This window comes from Nyctereutes procyonoides, unplaced genomic scaffold (genome assembly GCF_905146905.1).
Source record: "Nyctereutes procyonoides isolate TBG_1078 unplaced genomic scaffold, NYPRO_anot_genome, whole genome shotgun sequence".
NCBI lineage: Eukaryota > Metazoa > Chordata > Mammalia > Carnivora > Canidae > Nyctereutes > Nyctereutes procyonoides.
The window spans coordinates 25,165,441-25,185,803 of NW_026575133.1; the positions used below are offsets into that span (position 1 = coordinate 25,165,441).

The window sequence follows — 20,363 nt, forward strand, 5'->3', positions numbered from 1 at the left end:
CATGTCTAGTGAAAGGGAGAATAATTTAGCTTTTTAGAAGTATTGACTTAAATGAGGTTCCTGAGCCCAAAAGACTGAGAGTTGCGCCACTGTTCCGACTGGAAAGAGCATCTTTCCCGCCTACTAGTCTGAGGACCCGCCAGGCGTAGGGAAACTACATTTCCCGGCGCGCCGCCCACGGGTGGGTGAGAGCGTGGGCTGAGGCTCGGCGCGGTGCACTTTGGGAGTTGTAGTTCCCGCTCGTCCCTCACGTGCGCGGGCGCCGCAGCCGGGCGGGGAGGAGAGACCACGTGATCGGAAAAGCCGCGGTTTGCCTTTGAGCCGGAACAAGATGGCTGGCTTGACCGACGCCGGGCCTCCGAGCGGACCAATTGGCTGCCTCGAGTGAGACGTTGGCGTTTGAAATTAGCCAATGGCAGCCGTACGCTGGGGCTTCCTCTCCGCCTCTTTCGCCCAGCCCGCGAGTGCTCGGAGGGAAGCGCGGAGGTTGCGGCGGCGGCGGCGGCGGCCGAGGTGCTTCTGAGCGGGGGCCGAGGTAGCGGGTGGCGGCGGCGGGACGCGGGGGCGGGCTCCCCGGGGGCCTCCCGGGCCCCGAGCCGGCGGCGCCGTGCGCGCGGAGCCCGTCTCGCTTGCATCGCTCTTTATTTTAGGAGCGTCCGGGGCGGTAGGCCCGGCCGAGGGGGCGGGGAGCGGGGCTGTGCGGGGGCTGGAGCTGGGGGCGCCGCGGCGCGGGCCGGGCGGGTCGGGGCGCCCCGGGGGCGCGGGGCGGCGGGGGCGGCGGGGGCGGCGGGGTGGGGGCGGGGCACTCCCGACCGCGCAGGCGCAGACGCCGGGCCGCCGCCGGTCTCCGGGTGCCCCCCCCCGCCCCGCCCCGCCCCGCCCCGCCGGGGAGCACCCCCCTCGCCGCGAAGCCCTCCCCGCGGCCCGGCCTGCAGTCGGCGCGACGCCCCGGAGCCTGGGGGGCTGACGGGCCGCTCGTTCCGTAGATGACGGGCTCCAACGAGTTCAAGCTGAACCAGCCGCCCGAGGACGGCATCTCCTCCGTGAAGTTCAGCCCCAACACCTCCCAGTTCCTGCTGGTCTCCTCCTGGGACACGTCGGTGCGCCTCTACGATGTGCCGGCCAACTCCATGCGGCTCAAGTACCAGCACACCGGCGCCGTGCTCGACTGCGCCTTCTACGTAGGTGTCCCCCGGGGCCCCCGCCCTCTTTGTTTGAGGGTCGCCCGTGGCCGGCGGCCTTCCGCCCGCATCCTGCAGGAGCTCCTGTCGGTGATCGTGGGCAGCTCGTAAGAGTTTCCTGAACGCTGTCTGGAGCCAAATACAGTTGTTGTTGTTGTTGTTGTTTTTTCTTTTTTAGGGGAGCCGGGGATGGGGGCTTGGAGGGGGAGGGTTGGGTCATGCAGACGTCGGAAACTCCCCGACTCTTTCAAAGAGAGGAATCCTACAAACTTTCTGGGTAGATGACATTCGTATGTGGAATCTGCAGCAAGGCAGTAAAATTGGATCGTTTATCAAGAGGAAGGTGTTTTTGTTTTTGCATCTAACTAGGAAATAGGAGGGGATCCCTGGGTGGCTCAGCGGTTTAGCGCCTGCCTTTGGCCCAGGGCGCGATACTGGGGTCCCGGGATCGAGTCTCGTGTCAGGCAGGCTCCCTGCATGGAGCCTGCTCCTCCCTCTGCCTGTGTCTCTGCCCCCCCCAACCCCCCCCCGTCTATCATGAATAAATAAATAGAAAAATCTTTAGGAAATAGGAAAGCCTATGTGCTGTCAGCCGGTGTGGTGAAAGAACGGTCCCTTCCTTAATCTGTTGTAGTTTTGGTCACCACTCATTTGCTTTATTGTGTGTGTGTGTGTGTGTGAAGCCAGTGTACATCATCCGGGGCATAAAGTGGACAGTTGCTGTAGAGACCGGAATTTTGAAACACTTTTTAAACGTCTGTAAGTTTTGAATGGCTTGAAACTTTTATTTTGTAGGATCCAACACATGCTTGGAGTGGGGGATTAGACCATCAATTGAAAATGCACGATTTGAACACCGATCAAGGTAAACATGGCCATGTTTTTACAGTTTGTTGTCTCCTCAGCTAGCGTCCTCAAGTGTTCATGTTTATTTAGGAAGAGTTGGTTCCTGAATTGCCCAGTTCCCAAGTTGTTTACAAGTAGAAGTGGCTTAAATTTAGGGCTTTTTTTGTGTAACTGGTAACCATTAAGTTAGGGATCACAAAACATTATGCATGCATTTTTCTCAGTAAATTCAATGCCATTAGGATCTCCATCTAAGTGTTTACATACATGAAATTACCAGCAAGTATTTGACCTTTACCTGTCCTCAGGAGTGGACTGGATCCCCTGGTATTTTACTGCTTGTTAGGATTTTGCGGGACATGTTTGAGAAGCTTATGATATTTAGTTCAGATCGAAGAAAAATAGGTTTTTAAAAATCTGATACTATAAAATAGTCATTCCTATTCAGCTATTATATGAATTGTATGTGTGATTATTAGCATAGAATATGCTTCAGTTGCATTTGTTAAGTGAATAATGACACATTTTCTTTTAGTTAATTTCTTAGAGGCCCAGCTAAGAAGTGATTTAACTAATTTTTTGTGGTGACTTTGGAGCAGAGCAGAAATGGAATGGACCTCAAACGCACAGAACTCTTGGACATAAACAAATTTTCGGGGGGAGGATCCCTGGGTGGCTCAGCAGTTTAGCACCTGCCTTTGACCCAGGGCGTGATCCCAGAGTCTCGGGATCGAGTCCCACATCAGGCTCCCTACATAGAGCCTGCTTCTTCCTATGCCTGTGTCTCTGCCTCTGTCTCTCTCATGAGTAAATAAAATTAAAAAAAAAATGTTTTTTGTATATGCATACATTAGGTGTGGGTGTACTTGAAGCATTTGGCAAGGCATAGAGATATGACCAGCTGAGGATGAGCTGGACAATGGGAGGATGGAAAGAAGATGGGCACAATATTTTGTCAAAAAAAAAAAAAAAAACAAAAAAACCTCAAAAGAGTCTATTTCATTACAGTTACTTTGTTATGTAGCTTAGAACTGCAGAATTGCTTGGTTTTGTTAGCTTCTTCTATATAGTAAGTTAGCTTACAGGTTTCAGCCCTGTTTGTTGGAAAACTTAGAAGAAGCAAACCACTGAAATATAAAGATTTTTGGTATGGAGACCATAATTAAGGGAATTAGCTGTTTATTCTCAAGAGGTCATTGTTGAACTTCAGGAAGTACTTTGTTTAAATGATACATTTTTTAAATAGGCAATTTTCCTATTTGAGGATGAGGACCACATGTTCTTTGTCATATCCTTAGCATGTGGCATAGATATTGGCTCATACTAGACATTTGGTAGATGTTAGTTGAATGAATGAATGAGATACCGTGAAGAGTTGAAGTTGAAAGAAATTGTCTGTTGGAAATTTGACCCACTGTGAAAAACAAGTAGACTAATCATGAGACTCCCCACCTTCCTTATCCCCAGCTTTGAGATAATAACCCTGTAAATAAGTTATAAACATTGGCTTTAATGCACTAAGTTTTATCCAGATTCAGAAGACCAGAGTTCTCTACTCATTCGTTCATTTAGTGGGTATTTGAGTACCTACCCTGTATCAGAACCTGCAGTAGAACTGTAGAGTTCAACAAGGTTTCTGATTTTAAGGAATCTAGACTCAAGTGAGGAAAAAAACTGATATACTGCCAATTTAATGTAATGTGAAATTCAAGTCAGCCTTTGGTATGTACCACTGTCAGCGAATCAAACTATGCATTGTAAGGTGAACAGAGAGGAATGGATGACTATTTGTAGCCATGGAGAAATTTTTCTGTATGCAGACATTTTCATCAAGTTGGTGCAAGCAGATTCATTACAGTTTAAAGAATGTTTTTTTCTATTGTTCACTTGAGGAATCTTTCTTTAGTGGAGGTGGTAGTAAAGCTGGGTTAATTTTTTTTTTTCTTTTTTCCTGCCTGTAGAAAATCTTGTTGGAACCCACGATGCCCCTATCAGATGTGTTGAATACTGTCCAGAAGTGAATGTGATGGTGACAGGGAGTTGGGATCAGACAGTTAAATTGTGGGATCCCAGAACTCCTTGTAATGCAGGTACCTTCTCTCAGCCTGAAAAGGTAGGCTCTTTACATTCATAATAGGAATTAGCATCTTTGGGGTGATTTGACTTGATACATGTTTGATGAATATGGTGTTGAATTTGAAGGTTAATTAAGAGTTGATAAGGGGTGCGCATGGCTGGCTCAATCAGTAGAGCACATGACTCTTGATCTTGGGATTGAGTTGGAGCCCCACATTGGGGTAGAGATTACTTAAAAAAAAAAAGTTTGTTTTTTTTTTTTTGTTTTGTTTTGTTTTCTTTCTTTTTTTTTTTTTTTTGAAGCATAGGGATCTGATTTTGGTATTTGGGTCAGCATTTTTTTCTATTTGTCATCTTCTTTGTACTGGATAGTACTCCCTCCCTTAAATAAATCCACTGCTCTGTATTGTTAATGCTTTAAATCCCAGGACTGAGAAGCAACTCCATGTCTTTTCAGAGAAGTCATTTAGCAAAGACTGTTGGATTGCCTTAAATTGGGTTTGACATGCCCAAACCAGGAAGTGGGACAGAGAGCATCACTCATTTTCACTTACGACCTGAAGTTTCATTTGCGTGGACTTTTAAGAGGGTGGAATGGGTTATTACTCGAGGTTAGTGAGAAAGATGTCCGGTACTCCCTGGGTTTTGCTATTTATTTATTTATGTATTTATTTTTAATGTTGGCAGATTCATTTGAAGGCTCTCCTGAAGGAAGCTTTTTAAAAGCAAAACTTTGTGTATTATTTTAACCTTTTGATCCTGTACTACGAAAGTATAATTGAGCATTCTTGCTGTATCCTCATCAGACCTTATCAGGTGGTAGTTAATTTTAAAGATTGATTGTTTTAGCACTTTAAAGGTATCCTTCACTTGAGTCTATTTCCTTAGTGTAAATATACTATTCAGTTCCTGTTAGCCATCGTTATATACTGTAGTGCATCCAAAGAGCCATTATTTCTGTCACATCACAGTCGAATCTACTCCTGGCAAGACCTTTGTTCAGAATAAAATAATTGCATTGTTTCTAGTTTTGATTTATGGTTGCATGTAACATGTTAAGAGCTGTGATAAATTGCTGACAGAATATGGTATAATGGACAGCCACACTGAATCAAGCTGCTTATTGGTTCAGCAAGGTTCATTATGTCACTTTTTTTAATACTTTCGTTGATAAATGTATATACCTAGTCAGTAGCATGACAGTGGTTTCACATGATTTACGATCAGTGGGGATAGAAAGCCCTATTAGAAGCTTGTGTGTCACCTGTATAGTAAAGATTTAAGATAAAATTCCCAATCTGATTGTACTGTTATAAATCGATCTCTTTCTGGATTCTGTGTTTTTTAAGTTTGGCGTTTTACATGTCTCAGGTTAATTTCCATTTCTCTGCAAACATTGTGTTTTCTGAATAAACTGTGGTAGGTCTTACATTTCTCTTATTTAAATATGCTTATATTGAGTCTAATGTTTTGAATCTTTCAAATTTTTTCCTTAGTCAAATTAGTTGTTGAATTTTAAGGCCCGGTTGTAGAGATCCTTGGGTTATTGTATCGTTAAACGTAACATGGTATTTTGGGGTCGTGGTATATATTTAAGTTAGGGATGACTGACCTTGTGGTTTAGTTACTGAATGTTATAAAGAGAGGTCTTACTAGGCCATAGGCTCTCTTCATTTTTTAGTAGTGATTCTTCAGGTTTTAAAATATTAATAAATCAGATTAAATTAGAGTTGCTTCTTGGTTGAAAGTAATAGCCAGAATACAATTCTTTGTCTGAAGTCTAGATTAAAAAAAATTATTTAACAGGATCAGGAAAATAATTTTGGTACCATTTTCATGAGTTTGCTATCTGTTTGGTTCCCACAGGACATATTTGAAAACAAACCACTTGAAATACTTGTAGGGAATTCTGATGTATTATAAAGGAATTTTTTGCAGAAAAATTTTCTGTATTGTAAAAAGGGCATTATGTGGGGGAAAATAAATGCTTTTAAGGGAGAAAATGCATTTTAAGTTTTCACTAAAGATGAACGTTGTCTTGAGTGTTTAGTAGGATGTCAGGGCATAAGAATGTGTTTTGTCACATGCCAGACCACTATCCTTGTGTTTTAATTTTGAGTTCACATGCCACCCAAAGCAACTAAACAGCTAATTAATGATGACTCCTTCATTCTTCTTAGAAAGGTCTATTTATTCAGTGTGACAGCTGAGAAAAATAAAGATTTTTAGAGTTCAACATGAAATCTTTTTTTTAAAAGGTGGTCATAAAAAAATAACTTGGAAATGATTATTGTGTGAAAAGCTAGAAGCCTATTGAGAGGTATTTTGAATGTGTTTTATGACTTTATTGTCTATTTTTTGAGTGTCTTTCTGCACATTTATATTGCTACTAAATGAAGCAGGAAGGCTGGAAAAATCGCTTAATAGTTGAATTTGTTTTAGTAACCAAGAGAATCGTCTTCAAAAATGTTTTTTGCAGAATTAATTAGAATGTACAGTATATGATGCTTGGCTAAGTATTAAGAATATTTTGGGTTGATTATTTTGTGCACATTACTTAGTTTGTGTAACTGTAGTATTTAAAATTTAATACCTGTGTTTGAGAACCTGATCAGCTAACTTTTTAATGGTTTTATGATTATTGGACTTGTCGGGGGTCAAAATGTTCTGTTTAGGCAAATGGGTAGAATTGAGTAAGTTTGGTCTTTCTTGAAAGGTGTATACCCTCTCAGTGTCTGGAGATCGGCTGATTGTGGGCACTGCAGGCCGCAGAGTCTTGGTGTGGGACTTACGGAACATGGGCTATGTGCAGCAGCGCCGCGAGTCCAGCCTGAAGTACCAGACTCGCTGCATACGAGCATTCCCAAACAAGCAGGTACTGACCTACTCCCTACCTGCCTTTTTCGAATTTGAAAGTGAAAGGATCTCATTGATCACTGCCTTTTAAAGCTTTGCTTTTTAAATTTTTGAGTAGTGGTTTAGAATTTGCTGTCAGATACATTTTCGAAACCCTTGTGTTCTAGTGTGTTGCCCCAGTTTGAGAGAAGACCTTGATGTTCAGAGAGGTTAAGTAATCTAGTAGTGGTTTGAATACAGGTCTTCTGATTCCTTGTTTCAGGATGCTTGACAGGTACAGGGTTATCAGAGAGTTTTGCGTATATCTTAATTTACCAAACCAGTAAATTCAAATTTAAATCTGGAAATTTAGGATTATGGAATTTGCTGTTCTCTTTTTTTTGACTATTTGTAACCCTGATACTAATAGAGTTCTTTAGCTGGTCTGACAGTAGAACTTGTGTTTTTTTTTTTTTTTTTTTTTAAGAATGCCAATAAGATTAGAGAAGGCGATACTCCTTATGTAATGGCTACTTCTTGAAACAGGAGTGGGTTCCCTTCCCTTTACCGGTTTAGCCTTGCTAAACAAGGCTGCTCTGTTTATTAGCAAGCCCCTTCTCCCCTCAAATCCTTAAAGTTTGAAGGAGAGTTGGTGGTGGGGTCAGCTGCCGGAAGAATTTTACAAGAGGAAAAGTCATTAAAAACGGCAGATATCTTTAGAATCTTACGCTGTCCTTTAGTGGTTGAGGAGCTGGATACAATTATGTCAGTTATTCTCTTGACCCTTTATCTCCTAAGGTTAGCACCTCAAATGGTGATCACAGTTCTTTTTCTCAGGAAATTGTAAGTTTCCACTGAAGGTAAGGAATTGCAGTTATGTGACTTTTAAAGATTTAACTGTGATTAAGATATCCTTGCATTTATAAATATTATTTTTGTGTCTTATGTCTAAAACTTTGTTAGAACATGTTTCTGGTTGGTAATGGAAGTTTAAGATTCCACTGATTTTTTTTTTTTTTTTTTTTTTACCTAAGTAGTTTTTCAGGAATAATGTTTCTTCATACCTTTAGAATTAACAAAATAAATAAGATACAGGGTTCATATTTATGTTTTCTCTTAGTTTTTTTTTTTCACATGTTGTCATTTCAGGGAAAGGTGAGAAAAGGTGTGAAATGTAAGCCACTTTGAACATTGTTGAAAATCTGTGGTGCTTGTGTGTGAACTCAACTTGCTGTAGTTAAATGCAAAAGGGATAATGGCTGAGGTGGAAGGGTGGTGTTCTGGTTGGTGTGGGTCACTGATAGGCCCTGAAGGACACACAGCTCTTAGAGTTGCTGTGAAGAGGTGAAGAGGCACAGAGCACAGCGGATTACACCCAGCTGATGGAACAAATTTGAGAACCCTCTGGACAAGACAACAAGTAAATGATACTGAAGCACTTGAAAGTTCTTGTCTAGATTTGACAAAATTACTAGGTGTGATAGGTTCATTTTTCTTTTTTTATGGAATGGGTAATAGGTAATACTGTTCTTAAACTTTTGGTCTGGTCATAGCTATGTTAGTATAGCTTAAAACCTGTACCTGGTTAAAACCTGGCTGTATTTACCTTTCATTTCTGAAATAATCCTCTTTCATGCGGGGAATTTCATTTCATACCTTTCATTTCAAATTTGGGAATCAGTGCCTTGTGTTTGGAAGCTGGAGTCAAAATTTTTGTCCTTGTCTGGTTCCCTCTTGGCAGGGCTATGTATTAAGCTCCATTGAGGGCCGAGTGGCAGTTGAGTACTTGGACCCAAGCCCTGAGGTACAGAAGAAGAAGTATGCCTTCAAGTGTCACAGACTAAAGGAGAACAATATCGAGCAGATTTACCCTGTCAATGCCATTTCCTTTCACAACATCCACAATACGTTTGCCACAGGTACGGTATGGCTGTGCACCTACATCACGTCATTGAGATGATAATTTTACTTTGTTTTATTTTAATTAATTAATTAATTGTAGAAAGAGAATAGGGGTTGAGGGGCTGAAGGAGGTGGGGGAAAGAGACTCTTAAGCAGAGTCCGCACTGTGCGCGGAGCCCAGTATGGCGCTTGATCTTACAACCGCAAGGTCATGATCTCAGCTGAAATCAATAGTCTGATGCCCAACCGACTGAGCTCCCCAGGCGCCCCAACAATTTTACTCTAATTGGACAGGAAACATTTATGCTTAGGCAGAGTTCTGAAAAAACTTTTTTCTGATATTCAGGGAGTAAAAATTGTGTGCGAGCCTCTGTGGGGAAAATGTAATTTCTACAACTTTAAAAATTAACCGTTAAGATAATGGTTTTTTTCTCTATCTGCTTTTAAGAACCATTTTACCTCTTTTGAAATGACTTGCAGGTGGCTCTGATGGATTCGTAAACATTTGGGATCCATTTAACAAAAAGCGACTGTGTCAGTTCCATCGGTACCCCACCAGCATTGCGTCCCTTGCCTTCAGTAATGACGGGACCACGCTTGCAATAGCATCGTCGTATATGTATGAAATGGATGACACGGAACATCCTGAAGATGGTATCTTCATTCGCCAAGTGACAGACGCAGAAACAAAACCCAAGTGAGTATGCTTCACCTGTATTTGAGCCTTTTCTTGCATTCAACCCAGGATTTATTAATTTTTCTAAATTCATGAATAGCATTGTTGATGCCTGCTCGATATTACAGCTGACTGTAGGGTTGGAGTTGATTTTATCTTGTTCTCCCAAGCTTTCAATATCCGTAGGTTGATAGACGTCTGATGGATAAAATTGTGCCTAGTTGTTTGGTAGAGAAGAATGTCAAACTCTCATTCTTCTTGAATAGGCACTATTATTTGAATCTCTGGAGTTATTACTAGCTCATTGCTTCAAAATTAAGTTGAGGAATTCAAGAATAATTTATTTTAGCAAATTCTATTTAAGATATTTAAGAATTTGAACTGCCAAAAATCTTTCCTCTCCACAGAAGTTGTTTCTTTAATATTTACACAAAGTGAATGACCTTCAGGTCTTATGGGAAACCCAGAGTAATATGGCCTTGCCTAGAATAGCAAATTTCCATAGTTTTGAAATTTTCATAGCTGTCTTTGGCTCTTGGTTGTAACTGTTGACAGAGAGGAATGATTTACATTTTTTTGGTACTAACAGGGCAAGGCTCTTTACTTAATTACCTGAACCAGGCCTAAGGGAAAACCGATACTTAGGCTCTTGTTGAACCGTAAAATGCCTATTCCCTATGGGTCTTTGTCCCTGTACTCTGTCCCTCACTACTCAGGCCTCAATAAATATGGAATAACTGAATGTTTTTAGGATTCTTCTACTTTTCTGAGTTAAAATGGGTTAGCATCTTTGTAAAATTGGTTGAGTCCCTGAAAGGGGGCAGAGTATTAAATATTCAGTATCATGCATACTTTTACAGGTTTGACTTTAGAAAAGACTTAGTATGTGAAGCCTGTTGGATAAAGGGCTGTGTTTGCATTTAATCTCTCACTTTTGTGTTTCTTGTCCTGGCCGGCCATTTTGATCTCATGCTGTTCTTTTTTCTTTTGAACTTGTAGGTCACCATGTACTTGACAAGATTTCATTTACTTAAGTGCCATGTTGATGATAATAAAACAATTCGTACTCCCCAATGGTGGATTTATTACTATTAACAAAGAAACCAGGGAAATATATTAATTTTAATATTATAAGAACCTGAAAATAATGGAAAAGAGGTTTCTATTGGTGTTTTTTTTTTTTTTTTAATAAACACTCTTAAGTGCATGAGACGTTTGATGGTTTGTTACATTAAAGGTATTCTGGGCAAACAAAATTGGAGGGCAGTGATTGCACTTTTGAGAATCAGTTTTGACCTTGATAATTTTTGTTTCCACTGTGGAAATACATGTTTGTAAATAAATATAGGTAATAAAAATCCCTTTGCATTCTTTCTGGACCTTAAATGGTGGAGGAAAAGGCTCTTGAGCCATTTGTTTCTTTTGCTGGTTGTAGTTGCTAATTCGAAAGCTGCTTCAGACTGCCTCATGAGGAGGTTAATCTACAATTAAACAGTATTTCCTCTTGGCCGTCCATTATTTTCCGAAGCAGATGGTTCATCGTTTCCTGGGCTGTTCAACAAAGCAAGGTTAAGGTTAGACTCCTGGGAATCAGCTAGTTTTCAATCTTATTAGGGTGCAGAAGGAAAACTAATAAGAAAACCTCCTAACTTCATTTTGTGACTGTAAACAATTATTTATTAGCAAACAATTGATCCCAGAAGGGCAAATTGTTTGAGTCAGTAATGAGCTGAGAAAAGACAGAGCATATCTGTGTATTTGGAAAAATAATTGTAACGTAATTGCAGTACATTTAGACAGGCATCTATTTGGACCTGTTTCTATCTCTAAATGAATTTTTGGAAACATTAATGAGGTTTACATATTTCTCTGACATTTATATAGTTCTCATGTCCATTTCAGTTGCCCAGCCGCTGGTGATTAAGGTTAAAAAGAAAAAAATTATAGTGAGAATGAGATTCACTTTAATGTAATGCCCTGAAGCAGAACACGAACTTAGCTTGGCCTATTCTAGGTAGTTCCAAATAGTATTTCTGTTGTCAAACTTTGGTGTTTTATTTACATTATTTGCAAATGTATGTTTTTGAATGGGACTTGGACCTTTACTGAAATTTATCCATGATGTGATGTGTTTTTTTTTAAATTCTTTTGATACAGAAAAAGGTCTTTTTTTTGTAAGCGTGTCAGTGAAAACTTAGTGTAAGTCTGAACCCATCTTTTGAAATGTATTTTCTTCATTGCAGGTCCACCTAATCATCTCGTGAAAGTGGTTTCTCTATGGCAAGCTTTGTTTTGCTTCCTACAAATACATACTTATCCCCTAAGGGATGCGTTATAGTCATTGTGGACACCTTATTTAGTATGTGGATTTCTCTATGTTCTGTCTTACAAAAAAACTTGTCTGTGTGCCCTTTCATGCTGACTTTGTGTAGGATGAGGAGTCTTTGTGTCCTTGTGTGGTGGTGTGAGGAATTGTTTTTACCCCCAGAAAGCCCAGTTGTGTTTATGAGTAGCTTGAACTCTTTTTGTAAAATAATCTAAACCTGTTATTTCCATGCTGTCTAATAAATCAGAGATTCAGAATCCTTAAATGTTGCATGTTTTTAAATGTTGGTAATTAATGTAATTTACTTTATAAAAAGGCCTTCTGTAAAGCAAAACTCGCTTCATCAAGGGCCTGGTGGGGATGACATTTTACCTTTAAGTCCACACTGCCTCGCTTAATTATGTCTATTCTGGTGTACGTTGGGGGTTCAGTCCTGGCTAAAGTGATCTGTTGGAGTCCTGCCATTTCCCTTGTGCCCTCTTGCTGGATCAGCAGGGCTCTTGAGCCAACTGTGTAGCTTCACAGAATGGGCACGGAAGTGTGGCAGCTGACGGGCACCCTTTGGCATGACTCCCCTAGTGCTGGTGTGGCAGGGCTTGTGTGGCTCACATGTCCCTGTGCTGGCACAGTCCCCGTACACACACGCACAGAGCCAAATGACAGACCCGTCTGTACTTATCCATCAAATGCTAAATCAAAGTGAAGCCCTTGGGATAGTAAATAATGTAATAGTCAGGGACTAACTGATGGCATTGGTTCTTCAGTGCGATTATGTGCTTTTTAGAGTCATAACCACTTGGTTGAGGACAAAGCATAAATTTTAAACCATTGTTTAACTGAAAGTGAATTAATACAGTATTGTGAAAGGTGACCAAAATTAAAGCAGTGTGGGGGACCTGTTTTGAGTTTGTGATGTGGGAGTGCCATTGTACTTCCATCTGGGGTCCTCTCGTCTCTTGAAACCAGATGTGTCTCAACCTGAATGTGTCTCCTTGCCTCCCTTGTGGACCTATTAATCTGCTGTCCTTCACAATTTGTCTGTTGAGGATTATAGCCACCTTTCCCCCAAATGACCCAGGTATAATACCTTAATGTTTTTCTCGATTTCCTTTCTCCTAATTCACTTTACTGTTTTTAAGTGTCTATTTTTTGTTGTTGATTTTTAAAAAGATTTTATTTATTTATTTATTCATGAGAGACACAGAGGCAGAGACATAGAGAGAAGCAGGTTCTCTGCGGGGGACCCAATGTGGGACTCTGTCGTCACGACCTGAGCCGAAGGCAGGGGCTCACTGAGCCATACAGGCATCCCTTAAGTGTCTCTTCTGATGACTCTTCTTTCTGCTGCCACTGCTCCTTACCCATCTGGGGAGTGCAGCAGCCTCCAGGCTTGGCCCTCAGTTCTGGGTTTTCTGGAACAGTGACTTTCACACCTTTTAGCCATGATCCAAGTAGGAAATACATTTGAACTACAGTCCAGAACACAGGTCAATCTAGTATGTATAACAGAGACAAATTTTATAAAGTATGACTTGCTCTTTGTACATGACATGCGTCTGTTATTTTTTTTTTTTTAAGAAATATTGATTATGGCCCCCTGAACTGATTTTATAACAAATGCCTTGACACCGCTAATTTGAGAAAGCTGTTCTGTACACAAGACCTTAAAAACACTTGCTCTTTTTCTTATGCTGTGCTTGGGATTGTCCAGTGCTCCCCATTGCTCATAGAAGTTCCTGAATCACTTTATGAAAGGTATGTGCCCAAGCCACTGCTGACTGTCAAGGTGCTCTCAGAAGAATGAGGGTGGGGCTGACTGCTGGGGATTCTGACAAGTAGATGGGAAGGTGGGAGCAGCAATACCTGGTTCTGAGTTCTTCTGTGCCCAAACTTAAGGGTACATCGGCAGTTTTTGAGGGAAAATCCAGGCCCTATTGGAAGGACAGACGGAAGGATGGAGCCAGACTCAAGCCCTTTATTGTTTTGCTTTTGTTATCTGTCAGAGAGGTGTGTCCTAAGTTGTTTTCGCTATGCATGAATCTCTTCAGTGAAAAAGAATGATGTGGTCAAATAAGACAATTTCTTTCCCTGTGGAAGAGGCTCAATGTACAATATCCTGGTAAGAGCTTGGAGAACTTTAGCAGTAGAGACATGCCTGTTGAGTTTGTTAAACCTAGCTTTCCCAAATGGCCTTGCCCCAGAGCCTCTAGTATGTGCCCCATTTCCTTGTCCCTGCACCCTCTGCACGCCCCCCCTCCCCCGCCCAATCCCCAACACTGTACTTAGGAGTCTATATTCTGAGTGCTAAGCTGTATGCTTTATTGTTGCTCAGATACGCAGGCTGACTACCACATTTCACAGTCTGCTTAGACTTTTCCCTTTTCTGAATTGCTCTTTCAGTTTTAGTTTGAATCCTTCTGCAATGTCCTGTTCAAGATCCCCCTTGCCATGAAGCCTTCCATCCTTACTCCAGCTCACAAGGGTATACGCTTCTTCAGAACTTGCTTGAAGCACCTCCTGTTTATATACCTTTAGCATATACTGCCTGGCATTTCAACAATTTTGTATGTATACACCTTACTCTCCTGTTACATTCCATGAAAAGCGGGGACCACATCTTTGCTCTGGCACATGAGCACTGGGCACTTTGGTATTGCTGAATGAATGAGTGATAGAGGTGATCTCTTTTTCAAAAGCAATTTCCAGGGCAGCCCCGGTGGCGCAGCGGTTTAGCGCCGCCTGCAGCCCAGGGTGTGATCGACCCAGGATCGAGTCCCACATCAGGCTCCTTGCATGGAGCCTGCTTCTCCCTCTGCCTGTGTCTCTGCCTGTGTCTCTGTGTGTCTCTCATGAATAAATAAATAAAATCTTTAAAAAACGAAACAAAAGCAATTTCCAATATAATTTTGTTTCTTTTAAGATTGATTCATTTTAGAGAGACAATGCAAACAGCAGGAGGGGCAGAGAGAGAGAATATTTAGCAGACTTCCTGCCAGAGCAGAATGCTCATGACCCTGAGATCATGACCTGAACCCAAATCGAGTCAAACACTGAACCAACTGTGCCACCCAGGTGCCCCATCAATATAATTTTGGAATAGTGTCCAGTGCACTGGACATGTGACCTTTAGCTTTGTTAATTTAATAAGCATTTAATAACTATTATAGAATTAATATATTCATTGTAGAAATATTTAGATAACAGCATGCAAAAAATGAATTGCACTATCATATAATCCTGCCACAGGAGATAACATTTTGGTTATCCAAAATCCATCCTTCCAAATTTTCTGTGAACAAGTGTTCTTGTTGGCCTCATCAAATGAAAATGTGTGGGTGAACATATTTGGAGATTTTATCTGAGGTGATGTGATGAATGGTACAAGGCATATGTCTTCATGATATTTACTTTGAGAAGAGGTATCCTAGGTGTACTTTGAGGTAACAGGTGGCTGGTCATCCCCTGAGCGTCTGAAGCATGTATCCAAGAGATCTTAAGTGGTGGCTAGAGGAGCCTGGCCCTGGAGAATTCATGACACGGATTTCATATTTACATCCCCAAGTGTCCTATTGGGCAGGTGCTCCAAAATTTGTAAGTGAGCTGCTTTTCAGAGGTCCTCACTCTTTTGGCTCTTCTGGAGTGAGAGCCTGCAGGTGCCTACTTATAGCTGAGATGCTCCTGAGCAATACTGGGGGGCTTTCATATATGTAATTTTATAAAATTTGGGTCATATAGAAGAACCGTGCTTTATACACTCAATGTGTTAGGAAAATTCACAATTTATTGCCTTATTTTAAATTGCCACCTAATGAGGTTTTGAACAAATATTTAAAGCTTGTTTATATGCCAGGCACTGCTAGGTGCTGAGGCTCCAGTGGTAAGTAGGATAAAGTCCCTGCTCTCCCTGCGATTCCAGTCTGGGGCAGGGATCGTGGCTGGTAGTGACGAGCGTGCAGTCATAACTGACAAATGCTATGATGCCATAGTGTGACCAAGTTTTGCTTTGAAGCACTTGACTGACCTTTGGTCCTCACATCTGCTGTCCTGTTGGTGAAGGAGGCGGTTTAGTTTAGCGATTGCTCTTAAATCTAAGATCACATCACTGGTCAATAATGCAGATACTGCGACAACCTGGGCACTGGGAAAAGCAGTGGGAACAGAAAGCCTCTGATCAAGAACCTTCTGATTAGTACTTTAAAGAGGTAAGAGTGTAGCAAGATACTGCAGAATCTTAGAGCCTGTCACCTGTATGGCCTGTTATTCCTCCAGAATTGATGTCTGCTGGTTTATTGTGTCAGATGGCCTAAAGAGACAGCCTGAGTCTTGAGTCCAGCCTTTGAACCTGACTCAGAATCCTAATTTTTCTGCTTGATTCATTGCGTCACCGACCAAGTTAATTTCTGAGCCAACTTCAGCATCTGTAAAGTTGAGAGAGAGAGAGAGAAAAAAAAAACACCTAATTCATGGAGTTACAAATGAGTATCTAGCATGTTTATGAGAGTGTGCCTGGCAGAGTCAATAAATAGCAAATCCTTGCTCTCCTTGGATAAAAAAAATTCAGTCTGTTGCTCTCACTAGTCAGTTGACTTTTAGTTTAGCTCTTTTTTTCTTTTAAAAATTTTATTTAATAGAGTGCATGAGAGAGAGCACAAGCGGGGGGGGGGGGGGAGCGGCAGGGGGAGAGGGAGCAGCAGACTCCCTACAGAGCCTGACCCTGCGCTCCATCCCAGGATCCAGGGATCATGACCTGAGCCAAAGGCAGACACTTCACCCACTGAGCCCCCAGGCGCCCGGACTTTTTCTTTTTATAGATTAATGTAGTTCTCACATATCTATAGGATTTGTAGTCCTTAAGTTTGGCAGTATATCTCTTTTTAAAAATACTGATCAGCTTTTCCAAGCATTCAAAAAAAGAGTCACAACAAGCCCACCATCCAGATGTTACAAATATTGCCGTCTTTACTTAATTGCTTATTTTTAAAAGAAAGCTTTGCCTGTACCTGATGCCTCATCTATACCGCTCTCACCCCACCCCCTTTTTCATTCTCCTTAAGCGTTGTACCCATTTGTGCTTTTTTATGCTCCTGTGGTATCCACATACACATTTTTAGAAGTTGCAGCTATGGTATACTATATCTGTCCTGGAACGAGCCCAACCCTACTCTGCAACAAGTGTGGTTACTAAAAGATAGAAGGAAAGGGACGAAGAGGATCATCTGTAGGGAAACAGTGAAGCAGCCAGGTCATACAGTGGAGTGACAGAGTGGAGTGCCCCCTTTCTCCTGTGAGTGAGATCAGCCACCATCTTTAGCTTGGGAAAGAATATATTTGAACTATTACAGTTACAGCAGTTTCCTTAAAAAAAGACGGTACCTGGTTGACTCCATCGCTTTGGAACTAGCACAAAGAAATTTGCTGCCAAGCCTGGTTGCCCACAAATATCCATTGGAATACTGGGTACACGGCCACCTTTCCCTTGGTTGGGGGTGCGTGGCAACAATGCTTTCATCTTTTTTTTAACTTTTTTATTTTTTAAGTAGGCTCCACACCCACTGTGGAGCCCAGTGTGGGGCTTGAACCCCCGACTCTGAGATCAAGACCTAAGCTGAGATCAAGAGTTGGATGCCTAACCAACTGAGACACCCATGTGCCCCAACATTGCTTTATTTTTTTTAAAATAAATTTATTGTTTATTGGTGTTCAATTTGCCAACATACAGAATAACACCCAGTGCTCATCTTGTCAAGTGCCCCCCTCAGTGCCCGTCACCCATTCACTCCCAACCCCCGCCCTCCTCCCCTTCCACCACCCCTAGTTCTTTTCCCAGAGTTAGGAGTCTTTATATTCTGTCTCCCTTTCTGGTATTTCCTACCCATTTCTTCTCCCTTCCCTTCTATTCCCTTTCACTATTATTTATATTCCCCAAATGAATGAGAACATATAACCCAACATTGCTTTCATTTTTGAAGGATACCCACCGAACTTGTGGGGTTGTTGTGGGCATTGGCTTCTTGGTTGGGAAGTATTTTGTATTCTGAGGGAGGTAATCTGAAGGTAAAAACAAGACAGGTTACTACAGAGAGCTGTCATTGAGCAAATACAACACAAGTTGGCTGGCCCAATTAATATAAAACTCATGATTCAGCGGCCAACTTTCAGAGCTTATTTTAAACGAAAAGCAGTTGGTTTTATTTTGTCATTTTGCTCCTTGAATCCACCACTGGTGGTTTGACTTTCTGAATCACCTGACTTGAATAGAGGAATGGCAAAAGAAATGATCTGCCTTCCTTAGCTGTAATGTAGCAGGCTGTCACACTGAAGTAATTGAAGGCTCATTTCCAGGGGTTTATTTCATTAGCTAATTTCCCAAGAAGTAGTCTTTCACCTCTGACCATCCTAGCCAACAAACGTGAAGAACCGTACAAATTATACCTACTGGTCTCTGAAGCACCGAAGTTTGCTTTTCCAATGTTGTAATGAAGTACCTTTCATCCCCTTTATAGGACTGTGTTATAGGCTATTGCAGTAATTTAAAACCTATGTACCTAGACTCCTGACCTTGTTATAACATCACTTTATAATTCTCAAAATACTTGGCTCTCGAAGATTTTCTTAGTACCAGCCATGTATTCTTAAAGAGGCCAGACAATTTGTCTTCGGTGTTTTATTAGCCATATCTCCTCAGCCGGTAAGACCTAACATTCTTACTGAATCGCCTGACAAAAATCACTCAATTCTTTCATTATTTCACAGCTTAACATGGCAGCCAGTTATTAGCATTCTCCATTTACAGAAATACCCTTGGTTGGAATAATGGCAGTGTACGCCTTCAAGCTTTGGACGTGGAAGCAGCTCTGGTCTTGGGTTCACTGTTAGTTCATCAGGATCGCTGGTGATACTGTGGGGAACCAGCTTTCCTTAACGTAACCAACATAACGGTAGTCCCAGACGTGGAGGACGAGTAGGTTAACAGCCCTTGGCATGTTGTCCTTTGCTGCTGTTGTGCGTCAGGTGAACATGGACTTCAGTGACTAGCAAGATGTTCGGAACGGGTACCTGTTCGTTGAGAGCTTGGTCCTTCCTTGATGGCTTGGCTTTCTGCTTGATGTTAAATGTACTTGTAAAGGTTGGACTTAACCTTTGCTTTGTAATAATATGTACTCTTTCAAAACATCTTGTGCTTATGCTGCCCATCGTTATCCAAGGCTTTAAGGATTTAAAAAAAAATTATTCATGAGAGACACAGAGAGAGGCAGAGACACAGGTAGAGGGAGAAGCAGGCTCCCTGTGGGGAGCCTGATGCAGGACTCAATCCCAGGACCCTGGGTTCATGCTCTGACCCAAACCAAAGGCAGACGCTCAACCACTAGCCACCCAGGCACGCCTATCCAGGACTTTATTTTTGACTCCATTCTGAAGCTATTAAAGAAACAGAATTCTCATGTATTTGGACTTCACAGATTTTGTAATAAATTGACTTGACTTAGGAGACAAAGCAAATGAAATCAGAGGAAATATATTTAATTCCTGAAAGGTGAATTCTTCATGGCAATTTAACACATTGTTAGTAATATTTGATCTGCACATTGAACAGGGCTCTCCCTGGAGACCCTTGAGTAGCCATCTCCATTCCTGAGCTGGGCACATTTAATGTTTCTAAAGAAACACTCTTTGAATCAGAGTTTGATTCACCTGAGACCTCTAAGCTAGTGACTGGCCACAAGCCTGTGGAAACCTGCGGAGACTAGCTTCTTGGGACTAATTGGGAAGCAGTAGACTAACCCAAAATTTAAATTGGCCTATCAAAGCCAAATCTTAATTTGGCCACCAGTGAAAATCTTAGAAAAGGTAAAAACCAAGAGAGAGGATTATTTCAATTTCCTCTTTGGACAGTGTTTAGACCTCTCTCAGCAAATTTCTTGATTGATTTCATCTTTTTATGGTTTTTCCTTGACCAGAGCTTCTTAGTGGAGTGGATGAGAAGAAAAAATAAAATTAGGGAAAGTTGTTTTTAATTCTTGTTGCATCAAGCATATCTAACTGTGGATTTGGAATTAGAGACAAAAATGCCTGTAAAAGGTTCTCCTTTTTTGGCAACTCAGGAGAAAAACCTGGAAAGAGATGGAAGTGGACATGTTGGAAGGGGTGACAGCTGTGCCTGAGGCTCTGCCTATAATATTTGTGGGTGAAATTGTCGTTACTTTTGGCAGAAGGGGATTCATCTTTGGTTTTCTTACTCCTTCAGAAATACAAAGGCCAGGAATTAGAAACTGAAGACATCAGTTTAAAACAAGCCTCCTTTGACCTATGTCAGAACTCGCTGAGTGAGGAGTATCCCAAATCCTTGAACCTTTGGAGAACAGAGATCTGAAAAGCTTCTGAAGGCCTGATCTCTTACTGAATGTTGACGGCCTCATAGAAAACATGGAGTTGTAGCCATTCTCTAATGAAATCATCCATCACTGCTAAGTACTTGATGGAAAAAATATCAGGGGTCTTTGACAATAGCCTCCTCATCCTG

General features: G+C 41.6%; 1 protein-coding gene across 4 annotated transcripts; it reads left to right on the forward strand.

Moving 5' to 3' along the window:
* Positions 1-377: 377 nt before the first annotated feature.
* On the forward strand, positions 378-12,107 carry BUB3 (BUB3 mitotic checkpoint protein). Of its 4 annotated transcripts, none has more exons than XM_055300439.1 (8): positions 378-513; positions 987-1,181; positions 1,977-2,046; positions 3,989-4,140; positions 6,820-6,978; positions 8,680-8,857; positions 9,321-9,537; positions 10,516-12,107. In XM_055300439.1, exons 2-8 carry the CDS (start codon positions 987-989, stop codon positions 10,529-10,531), a joined length of 987 nt encoding a protein of 328 aa, XP_055156414.1. In that variant the 5' UTR covers positions 378-513; the 3' UTR covers positions 10,532-12,107. The 4 variants fall into 4 exon arrangements, with proteins under 4 accessions (XP_055156414.1, XP_055156417.1, XP_055156415.1 ...); XM_055300442.1 differs by having other exon boundaries at positions 11,760-12,107; XM_055300440.1 differs by having other exon boundaries at positions 479-535.
* Positions 12,108-20,363: the final 8,256 nt, after the last annotated feature.

Bases quoted from the DNA above. Each gene is read 5' to 3' on its own strand.
- BUB3 (XM_055300439.1), top strand. From the start codon at position 987: ATGACGGGCTCCAACGAGTTCAAGCTGAACCAGCCGCCCGAGGACGGC. The intron at 2,047-3,988 runs GTAAACATGGCC...TCCTGCCTGTAG, and splicing joins CGATTTGAACACCGATCAAG to AAAATCTTGTTGGAACCCAC. The intron at 8,858-9,320 runs GTACGGTATGGC...AATGACTTGCAG, and splicing joins CCACAATACGTTTGCCACAG to GTGGCTCTGATGGATTCGTA.